Source organism: Neoarius graeffei, chromosome 19 (assembly GCF_027579695.1).
Source record: "Neoarius graeffei isolate fNeoGra1 chromosome 19, fNeoGra1.pri, whole genome shotgun sequence".
NCBI lineage: Eukaryota > Metazoa > Chordata > Actinopteri > Siluriformes > Ariidae > Neoarius > Neoarius graeffei.
In genome coordinates, this window is record NC_083587.1 from 54030456 (window position 1) to 54055510 (window position 25055).

At 43.3% G+C, this 25055-nt stretch overlaps 1 protein-coding gene across 3 annotated transcripts in view; it reads left to right on the plus strand.

Moving 5' to 3' along the window:
• The window catches only part of ubr5 (ubiquitin protein ligase E3 component n-recognin 5), a 111065-nt gene that overhangs the window by 24943 nt on the left and 61067 nt on the right, over window positions 1-25055 (plus strand). Inside the window, exons 9-24 of one of the 3 annotated variants that reach the window (XM_060900311.1) lie at window positions 3866-4077; window positions 4760-4876; window positions 5616-5726; window positions 5828-5982; window positions 6605-6722; window positions 7994-8178; window positions 8391-8500; window positions 11162-11274; window positions 14140-14283; window positions 14375-14486; window positions 14651-14805; window positions 16569-16766; window positions 17233-17443; window positions 17536-17662; window positions 18042-18193; window positions 18269-18364. In XM_060900311.1, coding sequence (XP_060756294.1) covers window positions 3866-4077; window positions 4760-4876; window positions 5616-5726; window positions 5828-5982; window positions 6605-6722; window positions 7994-8178; window positions 8391-8500; window positions 11162-11274; window positions 14140-14283; window positions 14375-14486; window positions 14651-14805; window positions 16569-16766; window positions 17233-17443; window positions 17536-17662; window positions 18042-18193; window positions 18269-18364 — 2316 coding nt within the window. The remainder of the gene's footprint in view (window positions 1-3865; window positions 4078-4759; window positions 4877-5615; window positions 5727-5827; window positions 5983-6604; window positions 6723-7993; window positions 8179-8390; window positions 8501-11161; window positions 11275-14139; window positions 14284-14374; window positions 14487-14650; window positions 14806-16568; window positions 16767-17232; window positions 17444-17535; window positions 17663-18041; window positions 18194-18268; window positions 18365-25055) is intronic. The other 2 variants (XM_060900312.1, XM_060900313.1) reach the window with 2 other exon arrangements.

Here is a 25055-nt window from a genome sequence, read left to right on the forward strand (position 1 = left end):
TGCATGCCACTGTATATAGTTGTTATGCAAACTTGAATTCTGCGTCTGTTACTGTCCTTTTCAAATTTAACTTTTCTTACAATATCAAAACTGATCTGCCTTACCTGATATAAAGTGGGCGCTGCAGACACGAGCATTTTTGACTGTCCTCGTTCTTGTCAACACATTTAATCACTTACAGCCACAGACACTGCCGGTTGCTCTGAAATGGTCGGAATCCTGAGTCCGCCGGTGGAATATCGATTCTGACGACTGTATACGCAACAATAAGACATTTTGGTGCTGGAAACAGTTTTTATTCAATTTTAAGCGCATGCTACCTCGTCTGTGTCGGTCAGAACGGCTAGGGAACACCACCACTTCTGTTGCCAAGATGCGTGTGCAATTTTTGATGACGTCGGCTGTGAACGGATCTATGGATAGAAATTGGGATGTCTTTTTGAAAACCTGAAATGAAAAGGCAAACACAATCTGCAGACTGGATTTGTGTGTGTGTGTGTGTGTGTGTGTCTGGACATCTGGCTGTAGGTATGTGCTTATAAGAAGTTATTCAGTATATCATGATGATCAACACACATCATTATTATATCCACATTCACTAGATACGTGCAATCGTGCGCTCTGATTGGCTACTCTACTGCTAGGCTATCAGCTCGTATATCATATATTTTAGAAAAAACAAAATGGCGGCGTGCTTTGCTGAACCAACCGAGGATGAAATTAAAACTACTCGAAAACCCCCCATAAATACAAAAAGCAGTAAAATATGGAATAAAAGTATTTGATGGTAAGAATTGGTTTTTTTTTTTCCAAGAATTATCAAGTTCAAAGTGTTTTGTCATATGCACAGTAAGGACATGTCCTCTTGCCAATGAAATTCTTAGTTTGCTGTCCACCATGAATGCCAATTACAAATAAATAAATAGGTGGAAGAAATAATACAAAGCAAAGGCAAAATAAAAGCAAAAAAAAAAACCCCAGTATAGTACAAATAAGGGTAAATGTAGTGCAAAATAGACAGTATAAGGCAATGATCGGACGTAGCAGCAAAAAAGGGCATTTATAGCACGTTCCACAAGTTGCTACTGTCATTTCACTGGTTTTACATTCTTCTTCTTTTAAGCATTAAAATTTATTTATTTATTTTTAAGACTGGTTCAAAAGCTCAAAGTTGTTTGAAAATTACATAGCTGAAATGTCCAAGGAAGAATTCAATAAATGTATAACGCTATTCTCTATCTCAGCAAGATGGCACTTTCTACAAAAAAAATAAAAGCTGAAGTCAATTCATGCAGGCTTCGATTAGGCTTTGAAGAGGTCTGCCTAAGTGGAAATTATTGTCAGACATTTTGTCAAGTTTTTGTTTATTGAACTTGCAAAAAATAAAAATGCTTTCTCAAAATCCCGTGAATGTGGATACAATAAAAGTTATTCCGCTAAATCTCGTTGTACTTGGCTTATATCAGCTCGTGTACGCTTTGATTTTGTGAACTAATTATCATACTTTTTTTTTTTTTTTTTTTGTATGGGGAGGGGAGGTGGAGTGTGTAAAATTAGATGGTAATTTATTAAACATGAATAAAACCCTGATGCGTACTACACACGGTGCAGTCACATGACGACTCCATCTGAAATTCATCGTGTGTGGATCTGGGTTTAATCTGTGCAAAAGCTGCGTTAGTATCTAGTTGCGGAATTTGTTTTATTGTGAGTTGTTTTATTTCTCTTATACCACAGTAGTTTCTCAGCGATTTTAGAATTCTTAGTTTCCTGAAGAAAAGCAGACTGTACTGAAACAAACTACATTTGTAGTTAGATTTAATGTTGTGGAATGTCCGTAAATGTTATTTAGCAGCTGGGAGGTCCGTATTGTGAAATATCGTGACCGAGGTCTTGAAAGTACTGACCGAGGCCGAGGTCACGGTATTTCACCATACGGACCGACCTTAAGCTGGTAAATAATATATTTTAAATTTTTTTCTTTACCAAATTCTAACAGAAAACGAGAGCGCCTGAAAGGGAAAACCGAGCCAAGCTGCCATTTTTGAATCCTCATTCACGGCTGTAATACAAATGGCTTCCTCCTCGGTATACAAGTGCACTTCCATGGCAGGGGAAAAAAAACTACATTTTGCCGCCTATGTAGTCCCCTATTTATACAAAATTGAGTCATTCAGGATTCAGCCATGTTTTTGCTCGGTGTTAGCAACAGTTACAGGTTTTTAGCTTTCTCCTGAAAAAAAAAAAAAAAAAAAAAAAAAATATATATATATATATATATATATATATATATATATATATATATATATATATATTTTTTTTAATTCTTCTTCCTCAGGGTAGTAAAACTCGCTTTCGCTGTGAAGACTGTCGTTATCACTATCCATGATGTAAAATTAATGCTATTCTCTTGAGAAATGCTGGCAAGAATTTACAAGATTGATATTATAAATAAATCTTATTAAAAAAAAAAGATAAATGTTGACAAAAAATGCTATTATGTTTGTGAACGAGTGAGTCGCCAGAGGTCCATAACCGGGGTCCGTATCGTAGGATACGGACCTGCTCGCCAGCCAATCAGAGCACAGGATTTGATGGAAACCGGACCACGAAAAAAACCCAAGTGTTTTCCTTGAATTAAAGCAGTCGTTGTCTCAATGGCCTCTTGCCCCTTTCCTTTTTGATGTTTAGACGGGGGGAAACGCAGCTTGTCATGTTACCTGAAGGCTTAGAAAAATGGTTAACATCAGACAACTCCTATAAATCTTACAACAAGCCCATTAATATAGACCTGTGAACTGAATTACAGCCAGGACTGCCATCAGAGATGCTGTTCTCGAAAACGAATCAACACCTGACAAATCGGAATTCAACGGTGCTGTGGTATAAAATCAGATGACGTGACGTGATTTAGAAGCTTTTTGATTTTTCATTTTCTTGTTCAGCACATGCCTACTTGACTGTATGTGTTTTTTGTCATCCATCCCACTGCATGGTCCCAGACATTTCCCTTAATGAGCCCTCTGAGAAAGGCCCTGCTGTGGGAGATCCTGCAGCCTGAAATCTCGAGAAACGTTCTTCAGTCAGTCTTCACCGGCACCTCCAACACCCAGCTGAGACCCAGAGTTCCCATAGTATAAATAAAAAGACAGCTGGATACGAGTCTGGCCTCGGTTTTTTGACAGCCATTGTGGTAATTGACCGTTAAACAAAAGGCCTTAAACATGCAAGTGGTTTTGGCTGGAGTGAGGCAGTAAAACACGTACAGATTTTACTGTTGGGTGTCAAGTGAAGATTTGGCAAAGAATGAAAAAGAAATCCCAAGTTTTTTTTTTTTTTTTTTAAATTGCATTTTCCGGATTATTAGATACGCGTTTAAACTTTTAGTACGTGCTGCGACTTGTACAGCAAAGTCATGACACGCTGAGTTTTTGCATTAAGCCTAAATGCAATGCAATGAATTGTTGGAGTTTTTACAGTCGACATGCTGTTCCAGCACTGACAGTTGTAAATTTTCATTACTGCTTGTTCAGTGTCAACACTGACTGTTCCATGCTAGTAAATAAAATCTGATTCTAAAATGTACTACCAGTTTTTAAGCATTAATCATAGCTTCATATAAAGTTGTTCATATGAAATGGACCCTTGGACAGTGCAAAATGTCTAGATGTCGAAACGGGAGCAAAAAATTTTCACGATTTATTGTCCGGAAAATATGGTCCTGGTGTTATTATCATTTATTATATTTTTAATATCATGTCTTGTGTAGTAAATTAGTGTTAAGTTTATTACTGTTTCATTACAAGGGTCTTTCCCAGAGAGTGGCTTATGTGTATCCCACTGGTGTGACCCTATTGCATACCAGTTCTCCTTCTTCCCTTAGAGCGCGACTCCGAGCTGCTGCGCGAGCGCGAGTCCGTGCTGAGGCTCCGCGAGAGACGGTGGCTGGACGGCGCGTCCTTTGACGCAGAGCGCGGCTCCACCAGCCGGGACGGAGAACCGAGCCTGGACAAGAAGAGTGTCCCTCTGCAGAGCCCTGTCTCTCTGGGAGAGGAGCTGCAGTGGTGGCCTGATAAGGTGGGACATGAGCGACACGACTAGCATGATGAGAACCTGAAATAGATCGCATTACACCATTTCAGATGTGTTAATTAGGGTCTAGCAGGTTTGTTGGCTGGATGATGTGCCATGGATATTGCTGGATATTAACTTCACGAAAAGTGTATCATCAGATGCCAGTGCTTTTAGAACAAGATGCAACAATAAAATCTATTTTTAGTTCCATTTTTATGTAATTTTGAGTTAACTGATGAATAAATTTGAATATGAGTACGTTTTTTTTTTTCCCCCCTAAAATGGCTTCACACCAGCTACGTATTATGGTGCATGTTGTGTATCATGATGCCTCCTTTGTTTTCTCGCTCACTCCTACCTCTTGCTGCAGCATTATATAACGTTTAAGGTCATCCTTCTTGCAGATGTGAAGCTGTAAACAGATAGCATGATGATAATTTTTATTTTTTTCTCCCTCTTCTCCCTTTTGTATTTGCGTGTATGTGCATTAGTTTTGCCATGCGTTTTGTGTAAGGTGTCCCTCGAAGGGTCTTATTAAACACACCTTCCTCAGGGTATTAAGAAATAATGATATACATGTTTATGAAAGCATTTTATTTGATGTATTGCATGAAATCTGAATTATGCAGAGATCCTTGGTGAGAGAATTCTCCTCTAATGTTAGAATTGTCCCCCCAACATACAGGATGGTGTCAGGTTTGTAAGCATCGGGGCGATGTTCTCCGAGCTCGTGGCTGTCAGCTCCAAAGGCGAACTTTACCAGTGGAAGTGGAACGAACCAGAACCTTATAGAAACTCACAAGTAAGAGCTACATAGCAGATCTAAGCTGTGTGAAAGTCTGTTTAGGTTAGGACCTCTATAACCACAGACGACACGAGGTTTCATAAATTATTCCTAAGTAGTGAACAGTAAGGAAGCCTGTTGTGTATTAAGATGGAGAAATGGTTATCCATGGATGCATTAGCCATTTTGATTTGTAACGCAAAGAAAAATGTTAAACAAAATAGTGGAATTTTACTCCATGCTACCTGGTAAGCTCTGAAGGTTGATGGCGAGCGAAACAATTGATGTGGTGTTTAAAAAAAACAAATGCACAAGGCCATCTGGCTCACCAAATCTATGACGAAGGCACTGAATTACAACATGGAGTTAAAATTTGAAGCTGAGTGCATCTGATATGTTTAATGTATTTTCTCCAGTGACACATTTATTCTAAAAAAAAAAAAGTGCACAAGTATCTACCAAGTCGTTTTTTTTTTTTTAAGGAAGCTAACAAATCATTTCAAGAACTGAAATTGGATAATGCATGCCAAACTAACCGTTTCTCCATTTTCATTTTGCTCTTATGGAATGAAAGTTGAACAAACGCAACATGCAGAGACTTGGACACGTTTTATAGTCTTGTCCCTTTTTATGCTCGGGTTTTATAGTATTAAATTTCCATTATAGTTATGAAGTTTGCTATCAAGATCATGTTAAGTGTTGCAGCCAATGAGATCTTTTGTTTCTTCAGCACTTCTTTTTTTTTTTTTTTTCCCAGAACCCTTCCATCCATCACCCTCGCGTGTCCTTCCTCGGACTGAACAGTGAAAAGATCACGCTCTTGTCTGCTAACAGTATTCGGGCCACGGTGGCTACCGAGTCCAACAAGGTCAAAGATTTTTCATGAAGTGTTGTGCAGTGGAATAAAGCATAATGAGGCGGTTCTCTTTTAAGTAAGAAAATGCATGTACTTCGTTTTCGTGTGTGTAGGTGGCAACGTGGGTGGATGACACTCTGAGTTCTGTAGCGTGTAAGCTGGAACACGGGGCTCAGACGTTCCCGGAGCTGCAGGGTGAACGCATCGTGTCTCTGCACTGCTGCTCTCTGTACACCTGTGCTCAGCTCGAGACCAGCCTCTACTGGTGGTATGTCACTCACTCCACTCGCCCTCATGCCGAAACTGTTTTTCTCTTTCGTTTTCATTTTTCATCCTGCTGGTCATGAAATTAATTCTTTCAACTCTTCCTATACTCCTTTTCATTTTCTGTTTTTGTCATTTATATCTTTTTTTTTTTTTTTTTAATTTTCTTTCTAGCCTCCATGATTTTCTTTGTTGTTCGTTTTTTTTCTTTTTTTTTGTTGACTTTTCCCTTTTCCGTCCATCCTTCCTTCTCGTTTTGATTTACTCTTTGTTTGCTGCTTTCTTTTTTTCCATTCCTTCCTTTATCGGTTTTCTCACTGTCTCTTGAATTGTATGCCATTATTTATATACACACACACACACACACACACACACACACACACGCGCGCGCTTAATCCAATCCTATATGACATGGCAGAGGAAAAAGGGAAGACCTGCACACTGCAGATCATGCTCCTGCAGTGGATACAATTTAATAATGGCACATTTAATAGTCCTTGCTCTGTCTGGTGCCGCTGCCGCCGCCTCCTCCTCCTCCAGTCTGTTTTGTCTTTGTGCCACAGGGCAGTGTGGACACTCAGGGATTTGAACTGCAGCTATGTGTAACTGCTCTCTCTTTTCTGCAGGGGTGTCGTGCCTTTCAGTCAGCGCAAAAAAATGCTTGAAAAAGCCAGGGCTAAGAACAAGAAGCCCAAATCCAGTGCCGGAATCGCCTCCATTCCCAACATTACAGTGGGCACTCAGGTATGGGAGATGAACTGGTCACCGCATACTGATTCTCCCTGGAGTATTCTTCAGTGATTTGGACTTTTGTTTGTACCTTGGGCTGAGAGGAGTTCCTTTCATGAGTAATGTCTGTGTTTTTAGAGCAATAACCAGCTGTTTCTTTCTTTATATAAATAATATACACGTGTGTGTGTGTCTCACCAGTAGTGTTAGACTCTCCACTCAGCTCATGTTTCATAGTAAATGACATTCGCTTTATATTTGACCAGTGATTTGGTTTTACAAACTTTGAAAACAGAATTGTGAAACAATAGATGTTGACACCTGGAAATGGGTTGGTTTTGTTTGTTTGTTGTTTGAAAATAAATAAATATATCTATAGTCCACTTGCATGTGATGTCACAGCCGATCCAGATTGTAAACAGACGCCATCTTGTCGGTCAAACGGCATATTTCCGCCATCGCAATTTACCGACACTGACTTTCGTTGTTTTTCGCCCAAATCTGCAAATATTACCGTGCCACAATGCCGGAGAGTTGTATGGCATATAAATGCCACAACAGGAGAGGCCACAAATCGGGAAGAAAGTTTCATAGGCTGCCACGGGACCCTGACAGGCGTGCAAAATGGATTGCTGCTATCAGCCGGGCCGATCCAAACAACAACAACAAGGCATGGGTACCGACTGGAAAGAACGATCACTGGCGCCTGTGCAGTGACCATTTCATCTCAGGCTCGCCATGTATTTATTCCAGTATATCCATGTGGTATCAGTACTAGTACTCAATACTTAAGTGACTTACCCGTCCAATGAGGATTGTTATTTTCTTGTTTGGAAGATGCCACATCTGAGGGGGGCTGACAAATCCTGAATTTCTGTAAAGATAACTATCCAGAGATTTATAAGCACACAGTGCTTCACCACTGAACAGCGAGGGAAAGTTAATGAGGTAATTATACACATCTGGGTATTCCACCTCCTGGCAGTTCAATATCCACGGACACAGTCGTGAAAACTACGTCCGGTAATCGATAAGGGTCACTAATCTGTAGGTCGTTTATTTTAGACATATATCTAGTTATCTGTTCATTAGAAAAATGAGCCGTGTAGTCCGTCGGTTGAAATTGATCCATTTTGTACACGAGTGCAACAATATTCAGCTGTGTTGTTGACCGACAAGATGGCGGCTGTTTACATTCCAGCCGGGATTCAGTCACGTGACTGCAAGAGGTCTATAATTGTGTGTCTGCATATTAATTAGTCATGTTTTTCACTGGTGTGAAATAGGTGTGTTTGAGGAACAATCCCCTGTATCACGCGGGTGCTGTGGCCTTCTCAGTGAACGCCGGCATTCCCAAGGTGGGGGTCCTGCTCGAGTCCGTGTGGAACATGAACGACAGCTGCCGCTTCCAGCTCCGCTCTCCTGAAAGCCTGAAGAGCATGGAGAAGAGCGCCAAGTCCCAGGAGACCAAGTACGACCCTTACTACTAAACGTGATGAGAATCACACCGCCATGCTATAGCTCCATATGGCTCTTTTTTTTTTTTTAAATTAATGTATTAACATGATGAAAAATACAAGGTTTCTGAAATGCCTGTGTTGCAGAGGTCAGTTGAACTGATATTAATCATGCAGTGATGCTTCATTTCTGTTTGGGGTACTGACAATTCTGCTTATTCGACAGGGCGGAGCTCAAACCCGAAATGGTCAAAACAGAAATGGGTCCTCCACCGTCTCCGGCCTCTACATGCAGTGATACCTCCTCCATTGCCAGCAGTGCCTCTCTGCCTTATAGTACGTGTGTTGACAACTCTGAGTATCAGATCGCTTTTTATCGATACATGCATGCTGTCAACACAAACCAACAATACACATTTAATGAGGCATAGTACAGGAATACAGATATTTATCATCTATCATTTAGTACTTTTTGGGTTTGGCGGATTCTTGTGTGTCCTGGCCTACTAATGTGTACCGTGACATTCAACCAGTTGCCATTAATTTCTCCCCAATTATATCTGTGCCCTTTCTGTATTTGCTTCTATGTCATGTTTCTTATAAAGCACTTAATGGCTAGGCTGAGAATAGCGCTCAGATACTGATTTAGGTTATTCGGTGTATTTTCAAGGTAAGTACAAAGAGCTTTTGTTTAAATCCGTGTTTTATTCATGAATCAGTCAATCAGAATATTGTAGCTTTTTTTTTTTTTTGTGCGTGTTAAAGGAAGGTTAAGTGAAGGCAAATCTAGTCTTTGGCCAGCATTTGAAAAGCATAGGGACTAAGGAGTGACCTTGTGCAAATGACATCACAATACTTTGAAGCAAATTGATATACATTATGTATTTGTAGAGTTATGATGAGGTGCAAAGCAGTACTGAGACATTTTAGTGTTAGAGAAGTCATAGCTATTAGGATGCAAGTTTGTTAGTTATGGCTGGGCACTGCCCGACCTGATGATCACACCATCAGTCTGTCTTTGGCTAATCAGACACACGGTACGTCACCGTTCTTGCCAGAGCAGTTGGGGATTGGGTGTCTTGCTCAAGGGCACTTCAGCCAGTCCTGCTGGTCCATGGACTCAAACCAGTGACCTTTTGGTCCCAAAGCTGCTTCTCTGACCATAAGGCCATGGCTTCCCCCATTAGGCAATTATCATGTACAACCCCGATTCCAAAAAAGTTGGGACAAAGTACAAATTGTAAATAAAAACGGAATGCAATAATTTACAAATCTCAAAGACTGATATTGTATTCACAGTAGAACATAGACAACATATCAAATGTCGAAAGTGAGACATTTTGAAATTTCATGCCAAATATTGGCTCATTTGAAATTTCATGACAGCAACACATCTCAAAAAAGTTGGGACAGGGGCAATAAGAGGCTAGAAAAGTTAAAGGTATAAAAAAGGAACAGCTGGAGGACCAAATTGCAACTCATTAGGTCAATTGGCAATAGGTCATTAACATGACTGGGTATAAAAAGAGCATCTTGGAGTGGCAGCGGCTCTCAGAAGTAAAGATGGGAAGAGGATCACCAATCCCCCTAATTCTGCGCCGACAAATAGTGGAGCAATATCAAAAAGGAGTTCGACAGTGTAAAATTGCAAAGAGTTTGAACATATCATCATCTACAGTGCATAATATCAAAAGATTCAGAGAATCTGGAAGAATCTCTGTGCGTAAGTGTCAAGGCCGGAAAACCATACTGGGTGCCCGTGATCTTCGGGCCCTTAGATGGCACTGCATCACATACAGGCATGCTTCTGTATTGAAATCACAAAATGGGCTCAGGAATATTTCCAGAGAACATTATCTGTGAACACAATTCACCGTGCCATCTGCCGTTGCCAGCTAAAACTCTATAGTTCAAAGAAGAAGCCGTATCTAAACATGATCCAGAAGCGCAGATGTCTTCTCTGGGCCAAGGCTCATTTAAAATGGACTGTGGCAAAGTGGAAAACTGTTCTGTGGTCAGACAAATCAAAATTTGAAGTTCTTTATGGAAATCAGGGACGCTGTGTCATTCGGACTAAAGAGGAGAAGGACGACCCAAGTTGTTATCAGCGCTCAGTTCAGAAGCCTGCATCTCTGATGGTATGGGGTTGCATTAGTGCGTGTGGCATGGGCAGCTTACACATCTGGAAAGACACCATCAATGCTGAAAGGTATATCCAGGTTCTAGAGCAACATATGCTCCCATCCAGACGACGTCTCTTTCAGGGAAGACCTTGCATTTTCCAACATGACAATGCCAAACCACATACTGCATCAATTACAGCATCATGGCTGCGTAGAAGAAGGGTCCGGGTACTGAACTGGCCAGCCTGCAGTCCAGATCTTTCACCCATAGAAAACATTTGGCGCATCATAAAACGGAAGATACGACAAAGACCTGAGACAGTTGAGCAACTAGAATCCTACATTAGACAAGAATGGGTTAACATTCCTATCCCTAAACTTGAGCAACTTGTCTCCTCAGTCCCCAGACGTTTACAGACTGTTGTAAAGAGAAAAGGGGATGTCTCACAGTGGTAAGCATGGCCTTGTCCCAACTTTTTTAAGATGTATTGTTATGAAATTTAAAACCACCTAATTTTTCTCTTTAAATGATACATTTTCTCAGTTTAAACATTTGATATGTCATCTATGTTCTATTCTGAATAAAATATGGAATTTTGAAACTTCCACATCATTGCATTCTGTTTTTATTTACAATTTGTACTTTGTCCCAACTTTTTTGGAATCAGGGTTGTAAATTATTCACTTAACTACCCAGCTCTTCCCAGACCCGAATACCCCCCCCCCCCCCCCCCCCCCCCAAATACTCAAATTGACGAAGGCTAATCGAGAAACCTTGTAAAAGAAGACAGTGGAGTTTAGCTTGTTTTGCCGTAGACTGTTATTAAGCTCCTGGAGGTTTGTGATTTCTCACATGTCCCTCGCTGTGCTGCAGAGCGGAGACGCTCCACACCGGCGCCTAAAGAGGAGGAGAAGGTCAATGAAGAGCAGTGGCCTCTACGCGAGGTCGTGTTTGTGGAGGATGTTAAAAATGTCCCAGTTGGGAAGGTAGGTGATCCCGCAGGATCGAGGATGTGGGGCCTAAGTATATGAATAAGCAAATCCAGGACTTGGATCAGACACAATTTGTGAATTATTTTGTATAAAGTGCAGTGATTTTTTTTTTTTTTTTTTCTCAGAACTTCCTCTTATTTTAAATATTCAGAAAACAAGGTGCATTGTGGTGTGTGGGTTTCTGTAAAATAACGATGCAGCCACCGGATGCGACCCGATGCACTGTATACAAAATGGGAGATTATGATTTAGTGTTAGTCCGAGATGAAATCACCAATTTGCACATTGTATTTCCTACACAGATGATTGTTTTTTTTTTTCCTACAGAGAAAAACAATCTATATAAAATGACTTTTTTTTTTTTTTAAATATGGACTTTTATTTGGAACATCGCATTTCTGTCTAGTAGTAGGTTTTACTACCTTTTACATTTATTGCTGCACTATAATGCAGTGAGCTAAATTTTTCTGAAGATGTATTCAATTAGCTTGACTGTAATCAAACTTTTTTTTTTTTTAATTAATAAGAGTTAATTTTGTTATGCTTGCTTAAGAATGGCGTGTGAACAAATTCTGATCTGCATTGTCAGCATGGCTGACCGTGTAACTATAATATAATTGTAGTGTATGTGTTTTTATTTAATTAAAAGAAAAGACAAGTGTTGTGCTCTAAGGACTGTTTCACAATCATGGCTGTCTTGTTGAATAACCCCAACTAACTCCTCAACTCGGCTCAGTGTGTACATACGCTGGAGTTTCTTGTACCTTATTTTATAGGGCCACACCAGCCCGACCTACAGCGCTTATGTCTCGTATGTTATGTTTGTAAGAGTCAAATACAAGCTCAGTTTTGACCTTGTGGTCATTTCATTTAATTCTACTTGAATTATTACACTTAGATTTTACTGGGTAAATTCAGAATATTTTTATTTAATTTTTTTAAATATAAAGCAGTGAGGGGCGGCACGGTGGTGTAGTGGTTAGCGCTGTCGCCTCACAGCAAGAAGGTCTGGGTTTGAGCCCCGTGGCTGGCGAGGGCCTTTCTGTGCGGAGTTTGCATGTTCTCCCCATGTCCGCGTGTGTTTCCCCCACAGTCCAAAGACATGCAGGTTAGGTTAACTGGTGACTCTAAATTGACCGTAGGTGTGAATGTGAGTGTGAATGGTTGTCTGTGTCAGCCCTGTGATGACCTGGCGACTTGTCCAGGGTGTACCCTGCCTTTCGCCCGTAGTCAGCTGGGATAGGCTCCAGCTTGCCTGCGACCCTGTAGAACAGGATAAAGCGGCTAGAGATGATGAGATAAAGCAGTGAGGTTTTACTTTGTGTACTTTTTCACAATAGAAAAAGATTTAAGTGGAAGTTACTTTTTTTTTTTTTTTTCCCTAAACTAAGTGCCCCTGACAGGATCCTTTATCAAAAATGTCCTCTCTGGAAAATGCTCAGTGTATGATGAGGTTGTAAATTTATTTATTTTTTATAAAGAAAATATTTGTCTCTTTTGAAGCAGAACACTCTGTTGCTCACTTTATAAAACAAAAAACAAGCAAAAAAAAACAGGACTTGAAACAGATGTGAAACACATTTGCAGCAGAACTTCACATGTGGTTGAAATGTGATTCTGTTAACTGTCCTCTCAAGAAAACCACATGGATCGTCACCACCATGTACAAACATCACTGCACAGCACTTAAAGTGCATATCCTGGACCAGTTTCATGTTTTTTTTTTTTTTTTATTATATGAAAGTATGTCCCTTTACACACTCATCCAGAAGGGTAATTTTGCACAAGGCCATCTGTCTACAGCAGAAAAACAAAACGCGTCTGGAAAAATCCCAAGTGAGTCTGGAGCCAGATTCGTGACGTTATCTGCGGAAATGCCAGCAGGCCGCGTGAGTTTCAGTGCACAGCCTGTGTAAACCAAGCGCTCCCATTTCTTTCTTTGTCCGGTCTTTTGGAAAACGATGAGTACTAATCTCATCAAGATTGGTGTTGCTACACCCTCGTACGATACATCTGTTAACCATTTTAATAATTACGTGATAACGTTGAAGAAATTTGCAGGTCGTTTTCTCATAAACAAACCAGCGCTGACGTAGGATTCAGAAGGAGGCGTCCCATACGTGACGTCATGAAAATCAACGTTTGCCGGGAAATCCAAAAGCCAAGTTTTTTCAGAGGCGGACCAATTCGCCTCAAATGGCTTGATTTCAACTGAATTTTTCTGGTATTGTGCAAGGTAAAAAAAAATTGCAGAGAATGCAGAATGTTAGATATTTGACCAAAGTTTAATATAAAATAGGAGAACTACATTGATCTTGCTCCTGAATTTACCCGTGATATGCACTTTAAAGCTTTGTGCTTAAAATTAAATCCATTTCAGCAGTTTTCACTTTGTATACTTGACTCTTGTGGGCTATAAAAAAAAAAAAGTGGGCAATTTTAGAAATGCCCTATATGCCGTCTTCTCACCACAAGTAACGTCAAGTCAAGTTTGTTTACATGCCCAGTATATGTATGAACTGTTGCTCTGAATTTCTGCGCAGTTAATTTCCAACTCAAAAGGTAATTTTTTTGGGAGCAGAGAAACTCAAATATCTCAAGTTTTTGACTACTGTGGCCCTGAAAAGTTTACCCTGATTGTGAGACAGCCCTTAATGGACGAGCCCAAAAGTAACCAAAAATGCAGTGTCGATGTGACTGATGCGGTTTTAAATTTGCAGACACTTTTCAGTTTAGTAATACTTTCATATTGTACATGTAAATCATCATCCTTTGCTCCTTGAAATGTTTTGCTGTTTTTCTTGTGTTTTCTCTCATGTCGACGCCACGTTTGCAACGAATCTCTCTTTTGAACTCAAGGTGCTAAAAGTCGATGGTGCATATGTTGCTGTGAAATTTCCAGGGACGTCGAGCAGCGTGAGCAGCCAGAGTGCAGCTCCCACTGACTCGGACCCGTCCTCACTCCTGCAGGACTGCAGGCTGCTCCGAATCGATGAGCTACAAGTACGTGCGTGTGTATGCATGCGTGTACACAGGAAATGTGTGCTTGTTTGTAATGAGTGTGTACAAACTGAGTCATCTTTTTATTCAACAGGTTGTTAAAACTGGTGGAACTCCTAAAGTTCCGGACTGTTTTCAGCGCACACCTAAAAAACTTTGTATTCCAGAAAAGGCTGAAATTTTAGCTGTGAATGTTGACTCCAAAGGCAAGTAACCTTTTTTTTTAAATTAATTAATTAATTTAATTTAAATTTTTTTTTTAATAAATATAATTTATATTTATGAATTAAATATTTATTGTGCATGCTTTTGCTCCTATTTTTGTTCTGAGAAGCAGCTGCTGATCTGTGTGTTTTTCTCGCCAACACAGGAGTCCATGCTGTTCTTAAAACAGGAAGTTGGGTTCGGTACTGTATATTTGACTTGGCCACTGGCAAAGCCGAGCAAGAGAACCATTTCCCTACAAGTAACCTGGCCTTTCTGGGCCAGAGCGAGCGTAATGTGGCCATCTTCACTGCTGGCCAGGTGAAGAGCTTTTATTAATGCTTTTATTAAAAATCTTATGCCACAGTATTGGATATGATCAACAAATTGTGCAGGTCAACCAATTTTTTTTTAATTTTTTTTTTACCTTTTCACTATTTAATGTCATAGCGCATAACTTTGGCATTGATATGGTCGTGAATCTGTGAAGTCAGAGACAAACTCTTGTGGCTGTGAACTACACATGTAGCACTTAAGTCTCTCATTTTCATTGGTTTCTTCTTAGCTGGCTTATTCAAGCCCATGTATGGTTTATTTCCATCTGATTCAACTGTGGTGGTGTTTGGGGGAGGTATCTGTATATCTGTATATCTGTATCTCGGTCTGCTTATTTGTATATCTACCTACTCCCTTCCCCCCCCCCCTCCTCCTCAAGGCCCGAAGGGGGATAATGTCATGGTGATGTCAGTCCTGGGAAGGATGCTCACCTTCTGAAATCAACTCCTCTCTCAATTTTTGAAGGAATTTTCCGAAACTTGACAGGGTTCTTTTTTTTTTTTTTTTTTTACATGTCGCTAATATGCAATTCAGTCGCATTTTACCAAAGTTATAATAATAATAAGTTAAATTTATATAGCGCCTTTCAAGAAACCTAAGGACGCTTTACAATAGTAGACACAAAAATAAAATAATAAAAAAAATAAATAAAAAAAATAAATAAGTAAAAAGTCCACCAAGTAGGGGTCAGGATGTAATTCCACGTGGTGTAGCAGCCACAGTCCCACCAAAAGGCGCACGAAAACAAGTCCCACATCTCCAGCACCGCTGCCGCGACGCCGTCAGCAACATCGCTCGAACACCACGCCGTGGACCCACAAAGCGAGCAGAGAAGCTCCGCCACGCAGAGCGCTGGTGTGTCCCAAACCGCCTGCACAGCCGCCGCGACACCACCGAGCAACATCGCTCGGAACATCACGCCAAGTGTTAAAGCACAGAGCGCTGGACAACCACGATGTAAAATGAGCAACGAGCTCACTGCAGTCCATAGCTGGGAGCACAGGCATCACCCACAGCGAACCAAGGCCTGGAGAGAACCGACGCCCAAAACTAGGTCCGGAGCTACACCACAACCGGTGGAGAAAACACTCAAACATCAAACTACACAAACACACAGGAAAAAAAAAAGAAATAAAATAAAACAAAAAAGCTCTGGTGAGAAGCGGCAGCCAGAACGCGCACGACGTACTCTCAACCGGAAACGGAAAAAAAAAAATCCCTCAATGTATATAGCCCTTGATTACTAAACTTGTACTTTGACAATTTCATAAGGGTGTGCTTGTCTTCTAAAATGAACTCCTCACAATTCTTGGAGGAATTTCACAAAACTTAGCAAAAGGCTTTTATTTTATTTATAAAAATGTGTTGGTGATAGGCATATTGCAATTTCGTTCAATTCGGTTGAATTTTTTCAAAGTTGGCGCTTGATTACCAAACTTGTACTTTGACAATTTCATAAGGGCGTGCTCATCTTCTGAAATCAACTCCTCTCACAATTTTTGCAGGAATTTTCCTGGGCTTTGCTATATGCTGGTATTGCGCGCGCACACATTACAGTTTTGTTCAATTCGGTCACATTTCACCAGAGTTATGGCCCTTGATTACCAAACTTGTAGTTCGATAATTTCATGAGGGTGTATTAAACACTTACAGCATAGTTATAGTTGCCAGCAGGGGATATTGTGCTCTCGGAGCACACTTGTTTAAATTTTGCTTTATTTCTGACTTTTAACCGGTGGTGTTTTCAGGAGAGCCCTATCATCCTGCGGGATGGCAACGGCACCATTTACCCAATGGCCAAAGACTGTATGGGTGGCATCCGTGACCCTGATTGGCTGGATCTGCCGCCTATCTCTAGTTTGGGAATCGGCGTTCACTCACTTGCCAACCTGCCCAATAACTCCACAATCAAAAAGAAAGCTGCGGTCATCATTATGGCGGTCGAGGTACATGCTGATTTTCTGCTCACAATTGTTTATTTGAGTACTGTTGCAAGATTTAGTGTAATTAGGAGCCAGAGTTTATTCTCAGGCTTTGCATTCAACATTCCTCTTAGTATTGTCTTGTTTCCTGAGCTGAAGCCTTTGCTAATTCCACTGTCGGGCACATTTTTGAGTGATGGTTTGAGGAAGCACTTTACTGTTATATAAAGTACCAAATTGAAGTACATTTCTCAAACAAAAGTCGAGTTTTCATATTTTGAAATCTGGTTACCCTTAAAATGGAGAAATCTGGATTTAAATCTTGAGCTTGGTAATGAGCTACCAAATGTCCAGCATTTACAGCAGTTTCACTAATATGCCTACCATAAAACCCCTAGTAAACGGGCATATTGAAGTAATCCATAGGTCCACATGAAAACCTCATCAGTAGTACTTTAATAAAACGTACACTCGAATGTTTGTGTTTCAGAAACAGACGTTGATGCAGCACGTGTTGCGCTGCGATTACGAAGCGTGTCGCCAGTACCTGATGGGTTTGGAGCAGGCCGTGCTCCTGGAACAAAACCCTCACGCGCTCGGCGCTCTGCTCGGCCATCGATGTGATGGAAACAGGAACCTTCTGCATGCCTGCGTCTCTGTCTGCTTCCCTGTCAGCAACAAGGAGACCAAGGAGGAGGAAGGTCAGATTAAGGAATTACCATGGAGGGCGGGATAATACAAAGGAATGCACGAATGGTTGATTTTATTTTTGAAGCTTTGTGCTGTGTTTCAGAAGCTGAACGCTCAGAGCGAAACACGTTCGCTGAGAGGCTGTCTGCAGTTGAAGCCATCGCTAATGCCATTTCAGTGGTGTCCAGCAACAGCTCGGGAAACAGGACCGGATCGTCTAGCAGTCGTGGGTAAGGGGGGGCGGGAATAGAGATGGCGCTTCGTTTAAGGATCTGGTTTTATGATTTTAACCAGTCAGGAATGCTTACTCTCGTTATTCTTTCAAAAGCTGAAATGACAGGTTTGTATTAAGGGTTTAGCAGCTACCTAAAGATACAGATTTTCTGTAGGATTGTAGATCATCTCATGAAGTTACAATAGTCTTAATTATTCTTCCAGACAGCCTTGGGTGTTTTCACCAGGCGTAGTTTTAGATAAGTTTGTACTATTTTTAGTTTTGATGCATTCAGCTGTCGATCTATGCGTAACATGGACTTGTTTTTCTCTTTTTTTAAATAGTGCGCTCAGATTTGCTTGGTCTTATTTATTTATTTTTTACTTTTATTGCAGGCTTCGCCTCCGAGAGATGATGAGGCGCTCACTCCGAGCTGCCTCGATGAGCCGCCACGAGTCTGGTCCCTCCTCCGGTGAGCACCAGGATCCTGTGTCGCCACCCATTGCACCTCCTAGCTGGGTGCCAGACCCTCCACCTATGGATCCTGGTAGGTGGTGTCTGTGTGTTCACACCATCTCTCTGTTTTGTCCCTAACCTCCTACTAATCAGTCTCCTCTGCTAGATGGTGACATTGATTTCATCTTGGCCCCTGCAGTCGGTTCGCTCACTACGGCGTCCTCTGGCCCCACTCAAGGTCCGAGTACATCCACCATTCCAGGTGAGACAGGTTGTCCATCGATTACTTTTAGGTTTTTCTTTTAATCAAGTAAAATGTTTTTCCTGTGTAACTCTTCATTCTCATGACCCAAGTTGGTAAATGTTGGTTTCTAGTGTCATGAGTTTATTCCATGCTACTGTGGGTTCTTTTAGTGGCTAGATAATACTTGTGAACTTGTCCAAGATGAACTATTGAAGTCACTTGTACATAGTTAGAGATGAAAGTGGAGCAAAGAAAAAAAATCCTGAACTTTTGAAAGCCAAACTAAGATGGGGGGAGCAACGTCAACCGAAAAATGTTTAACATAACATGCAAAACCCTGCGTTCTAGTGCATTTTAGTACTTATTTTCACTAAAACAAGTTATAACTTTTTAAGCCTTTTTCTTTCATGTACATTAATGATTAACATGTCAAAAATATCAAATTTAATTCCTCTAGTTAATGAATAATTTTCAGGAGTGCATTTAGAAAACGCGGTGATTTTCCTGGCTACACAGTTCATTACTTTGGAAAAAAAAATCAGACAGTTGAAGGTAAACTCAGCAAAATCCCGAAACAGTACTGTTAAAAAGTAAAGGTCCGTTAGAGTTTCTAAAGCTTTCAGGTTTCAATGTTGGGGACATTGAGCCTCGTTTATCAATCTTTTAGTAGAGTTTTGCGTTTGCATAAGCTAAAGTGAACTAAAAATTTCCAATTCATATTTATGCGAGTTGAAGCCAATTGTTTACATTAGTTCATATTGTCTGTAAATTTAAACACCCCAATGAATACCAAATTTCTCATGTAAATCGGGTGTAGCTAGGATTTTTCGTGTGTGTGTGTGTGTCTCTCTCTCACACACACTGACTGGCAGCCTGAGTACATTATGTAACAAAAAATAAATTACCATTGCTAGTTTTAGGAAGCTTAGAAACGCTGGTTACGAATGTAACCGTGGTTCTATGACTAAGTGGAAGACTGCCAGGGTGGTGCTGAAAGCACTAGTGGAAGCATCTTTGCATCTGCGCATTTCGAGAACCGCATACAAAAATTGTCATCTCATGACGTATGACGTGCCTGCCTACATAAGGCAACATCCCACGTCATTTGGCCTCAAGATCATTTTCGCGCAATCCGAGTGACCAAAGACCCTGGCGGTCTTCCACTTAGTCATAGAACCACGGTTACATTCGTAACCAGCGTTCTGTTTCCTTCACTCCAGACCGCCAGGGCGGTGCTGAAAGCACTAGTGGAAGACGAAAACCAACTCAGTCACGAGGAATTCAGAAGAGCATCGCCACCTTCTGGAAGAACAGCTGCACACAGCAATGGCATGGATGCAACATTTAGCCTGTAGTACCGGGCAAATGTACATGTATTGGACCAAGTTGCAGCAGCACAAATGTCAGTGTGGTACGCTTCCGGAGAGCTGCCCATGATGTTGCCTGAGCACGCGTCGAATGGCAGCGGATAGGAGAGTGCACAGTACGTCCCATAGATTCATAGGCATAGGTGATTGCCTCCACAACCCAACAGGAGAGCCGCTGCTTGGACAGAGGCCTTCCTCTCAGAGCACCACCAAAACAAACAATTGGTCTGTCGTATGAAAGGCTGCCGTCCTATCAAAATAAAACCTCTGAGCCCTGACAGGGCACAACTCTGCACGCAAGTCTGTCCTGTCCGCCGGTGTTGCAGTCAGCAAAATTGGCTGGTTGCTAAACTGGGGAGATAAGACTTTCGGGAGGAAAGCTGGATTAGGCCACAATGAAACACTGTCAAACATAGGGCCCCAACGAAGACAAACAGTACTCACTGAGAGGGCATGTAGCTCACTCACGCGCCGGGCTGTTGTGATGGCAAGAAGAAAAGCCGTTTTAACAGAGCCACTTAATGTCAGCTGCTGACGGGCTCATAAGGAGGCAAGCAAAGGGATTCGAGCACAGTGTTCAGATCCCATGACGGACTCCGTACAAAATGAGGAGGATTAAGACGAAATGCCCCTCTCAAAAAGGCTACCACCAGCCGGTGGGACCCAAGTGAAACACCTCCAACCTCTGAACGGTGGGCTGTTAGTGCTGCAACTTACACCTTAAGTGTAGATGCAGCCCTGCCAAGCTCGAAAAGGTGCTGCAGGAAATCTAAAGTCTGTGGAACAGAGCAGCTTAGGGGGTCGATGTTGCGTTCCGCACACCAATCACAGAACACCTTCCACTTGCCTGCATACAAGTGTCTGGTAGATTCTGCACGTGCGTTCACCACAGTGTTCCTGGTCCCTTCTGAACACTCCAGTAGTAGCCCCGGGGCCCCAAGGGCCACACCCAGAGCTTCAGGCGCTCGGAACATGGGTGTTGAATCCTGCCCTCCATCTGCGTCAGCAAGTCGGGCCTGTTGGGCAGCTGACAAGGGGGTCCCACTAGTAGTGACAGCAGGAGCCTGGATGGCCAATGAGGAGCTATCAATAGCACATGGTGACTGATCACGCACACGGCAGAGAGTCCTCCACAACAGTGGTAGAGGGGGAAAGGCATAAAGGATGGCCCTCGGCCAGTCGTGGGCCAGAGCATCCTGGCCCAACGTTTCCGTTTCTTTCCCCAGGGAAAACCATGTCGGACAATGAGTTGTCTGACTGCTCGCAAACAGGTCCACAGTCGCTCTCCCATAGGTTTTCAAGATCTATTCCACTGTGTCTGGATGCAGTTTCCAATCCCCTTGAGACACCTTGCCGCGTAACAGAGCATCTGCCACACTGTTTAGGCGTCCAGGTAGATAAGATGCTCTTATGGAAAGGAGGTTGTCCTGAGCCCATACTAGTAGACTGTGAGCCACCTGAAGCGCAGCTACAGACCTTGTGCCCCCCTGATGATTGATTTTATAGAAAATAGTTGCCACATTGTCTGTACGTACCAATACATGTTTGCCCTGTAGCACTTCCTGAAAGTGGTGCAACAACAGAAACACCATCAACTCCAGTGTGTTGATGTGGGACGTGCGCCACGGAGCAGGCCAGGTGCCGTTCACACCTTGCCGATGCCAGACTCCACCCCAACCCATGAGGGAAGTATCTGTCTGGATAATCTCCCACCGTCCCGGTGGGGGACCAAGTGGAACTCCACGAGTGAGGAAGTGTGCCTGGGACCAAGGTCTTAGCGTGAGCATGCAACGGCATGTTATTCTCACCCTCATGTGTCTGTCTCGCACTGAACACAGATGCAATTGAAGAAGCCATCTCTGAAAAGCCCTTAGCCACAGAAGACCCAGAGGAATGACTACTGAGGCCGCTGTGAGTTTCCCCAGCAGCTGAAGGAGAGAAACATAACGCAGAGTTCCCCCGACATGAAGGTGGTTCACTCCAGTGAGAATTGAACTTCTGTCTGGCGTGGGACTAGTCTGGCTAACGCGACTTCAAAGCTCTGTGAGCATTTGGTCTGGCAAAGATATTCAGCCCCAACCGTTTCCCAAAGTGCGTGGTTGACCCGCCTCCCTGAAATGCCTCAGTTTGCTACTGGTCGAAGCCAGAAAAGGCTGTGACGAAGCTTAAACCAATCACATCACTCTTTCCTCTGACGTATGTGACGCGACGGGGCTAACTGGTAGATTAAACTCTTACCGAAGCCGGTCGGGAGCGAGGCGAAAACGTCCTTCCTTTCAATAAATACCTCCAGGGCTGCTCTTTGTTCCGTTTTCAATGAGAACTCGCTCCATGTTCGTAATATTTCTAGTGAATGAAGCGCTTCCGGCATAGATTCTGTAAACAATCTATGGCTTCCGGTCGCAGTTCTACTACGTCACTGCCTTGAACACGCCTCTACCCAGGGCCGTTGGAGATGCTCAAAGTTGATTGGCTCCCGATTTTTCGGGAGCTTGGAAGAGCTGTAGATAGCTTGCCTGGCCAGACTAAGCTCGCAATAGGCCCTCGTGTTGCGTCACGCTTAGGATGGGCGGGCCCAGGCTAGCGTGGGACTGGCCAGCATAGTGTTTGAATCCAGGGCAAGGCTGATGAAATGTGTTGCCTGGACTGGGACCAGTTTGCACTTCTTCTGGTTCACCCTGAACCCCAGAGCCGTAATGTGTAGTAGCAACCGGTGAGCATGTTCCCTGGCCTGTTCGGGCGATGCCGCACAAAGAAGCCAGTCGTCCAAGTAAGGGAGCACTCTTATGCCCTCCTTCTGAAGGGGTTCTAGTGCTACTTGGACGCATTTCGAGAACGCCCTTTGTGCCAGAGAAAGTTCAAAGGGGAGAACTCTGAACTGAAAAATCTTTCCCATGAACGAAAAATGAAGGAAGCGCCTGTGGTCCGCGGCAATGGGTATGTGAAAATAGGCGTCCTCGAGATCTACGGTCACAAACCAGTCCTGGTTTGTGACCGCTTGCAGTACATCTGTTGTTCGCAGCATTCGAAAAGGAAGCACCTTCAAGAAACGGTTTAACCTTCTTAAATCTAAAATCGGCCTGAACCCGCCGTCTTTCTTTGGAACGAGAAAATAAACTGAAAAGAAACCCCCTGGGTGAACAATGGGGTCGACAATCTCTGTGGCTCCTTTTTGTAGTAACAACTGAACTTCTCTCGACAAGGCTTCTGCCTGTCTTGGATTGGTTATAACTGTCTGCCTCACACCCGAATGCATTGGTGGCTGGTGGCAGAATTGCAGGCGGTACCCTTCTGAGAGGGTTGTGAGTAGCCATTGGTTGTTATTTCGCGCCAACGCGCTAGCTGGCTGCCTGTAAAAACTCCTGCCACTGGCCCTGACCTGTCAGTGGTCCTGTCTACGTTTTTCGGAAGGGATGGGGGGGCGGCGATGAAGGCAGGGAGGACCTGTCTGTTGAAAAGGGTGAAAACTCATGTGTGGCTGAGCGCCACCCTGCCTGGCCGAGGGAGGTGAGGGATTGGGGGCCCACTGCTGGGGTCGATGGGGAGACCTTTTGTGCAGCTCTAGGGGCCACATGCCTAAAGCGTGAGGCAGAAGGGTTTGGCGGAGCTCTGAAGGTGGGTGCTACGCCCACATGATGGGAGCGAGACTCTGTAACAGACACACGTCTGTCAAGGGCCTCTTGTGCTGCTGGCCCAAAGACCTGTCCAGGTGCCAGTGGGAGGTGCTTCAGGTTGTTCCTGCATACTTCTGGCAGAGGCGATTGAGCCAGCCACACTTGTCGACGGGCTTGCAGCAAGGTGCCCAAGGTAGTGCCACACTGGTTGGCAAGGACATCCATAGCCTGCAATGCAAGTTCCAGTACCTCAGCCACCAGTGGGTCTGCCGATGATGTGTTGAGTGTCGAGTGCAGCATAACAAGCATGTGTGCCAGTGAGTTAGACACCCTGCTAAGAAAGGCAGTAGAGTTGTAAGCACGAGAAAGTAGCTTGTCTGTGCAGCGGCACTCAGCGTTAGGGCAACGCACCTGCTCCCGAAGTGCTTCATCGGGAGACACAATGAGCAAAGCAACGCTTGATTCGACTACTGGCATGCTACCCAAGCCAACAGCACCGGGGTCCTGCATCGCCGCAAGCATGCGAGACATCTCGTCTGGACAGGCTGATTTCGTAGCAGCCTCCATGGCAGAGGCCACCACAGAAGTAAAGTCACGACACTGTGGAATTACCAGAGAGGCGTGCTGGACACGGCGCAGAAACATGTTCTCAGATCCAGTAGAAGGCGCCGAGGTGTCCAACTGCAAACGTGCAAGCGAAGCCTTCAGTGTGGCCTCCACCGAACCCCCCACTGAGGCAGACTCCCCAGATCGCCCAGAGGTAACATCACTGCCCGAATCACAGGGCTCAACACCTGGCAGGACTTGGCTTGGTGGCTGCGCCGAGGAAGAAGACTGATTGAACAAGGTCTGAGGCAGCCACAGACATCACTTCCTCTTGGTCAGGTGGCTGAGAACATGAACCAACGGGTGACAAGGAGGCAGGCGGTGCAGGCTGTTTCTCTACAGTACCTACCTGTGCCCCTGCTGTGTGGGGGAGGGGCCTTGCAAGGAGAGGCAGCAGACGCTCCACTGTAGATGAGAGCAGTTCCACTTTACGCTCTAACTCAGAAGACTTAGATTTTTTGCGCTGTTTTGCATACACCGGTGGTGAAAGCCTACGCTTACGCTGTGTCTGAGAATCCGAGAGCAGAAAACTGCTAGACGCACGGTCCATACCAGCCAACCGCGCCTGTCTAACAGTAAGCAGCATTAACGCACAGGAAGGGCATGGATCAGACATTGCCTCCCTTAGATGTTGCATGCCAAGGCACTCCACGCAGTGATGTGCATCCAGCACCTCCATTAGGTTGGGACAAGTGGAACACCTCACTGAATCCATCTCAGTGTCTACTCACCCACTTTATTTATTTATTTATTTATTTTAGAAAAGAAGCAAGGTGTAGCGCTCCTTGCTAGCCTGGCAACCAAGGCTAGTGAGTTCGCAAGCGCAACTTTACTGCTACATACAACGATTTACTAGCAACCAGAAAACCGATGCTCACGTAAAGTTGTAAATACACGTTAACGTTATTGGCAACCAATTCGCTAACTCACTGAACACTGACAAACCTGCCAGCAACCGAACAGTTTGTGACAAGACCGATATAATAGCCGTCCCTGAAAACTTGGCAGCCATGATTCAGTAACTATCGATACATAAAACAATCTCAAAATAATGTTAACCAAGTTACCTTGGCGACCAAACAGCTCGCGTGGAATCGAGTCCCACTGAAGTCCTCTTCAGTC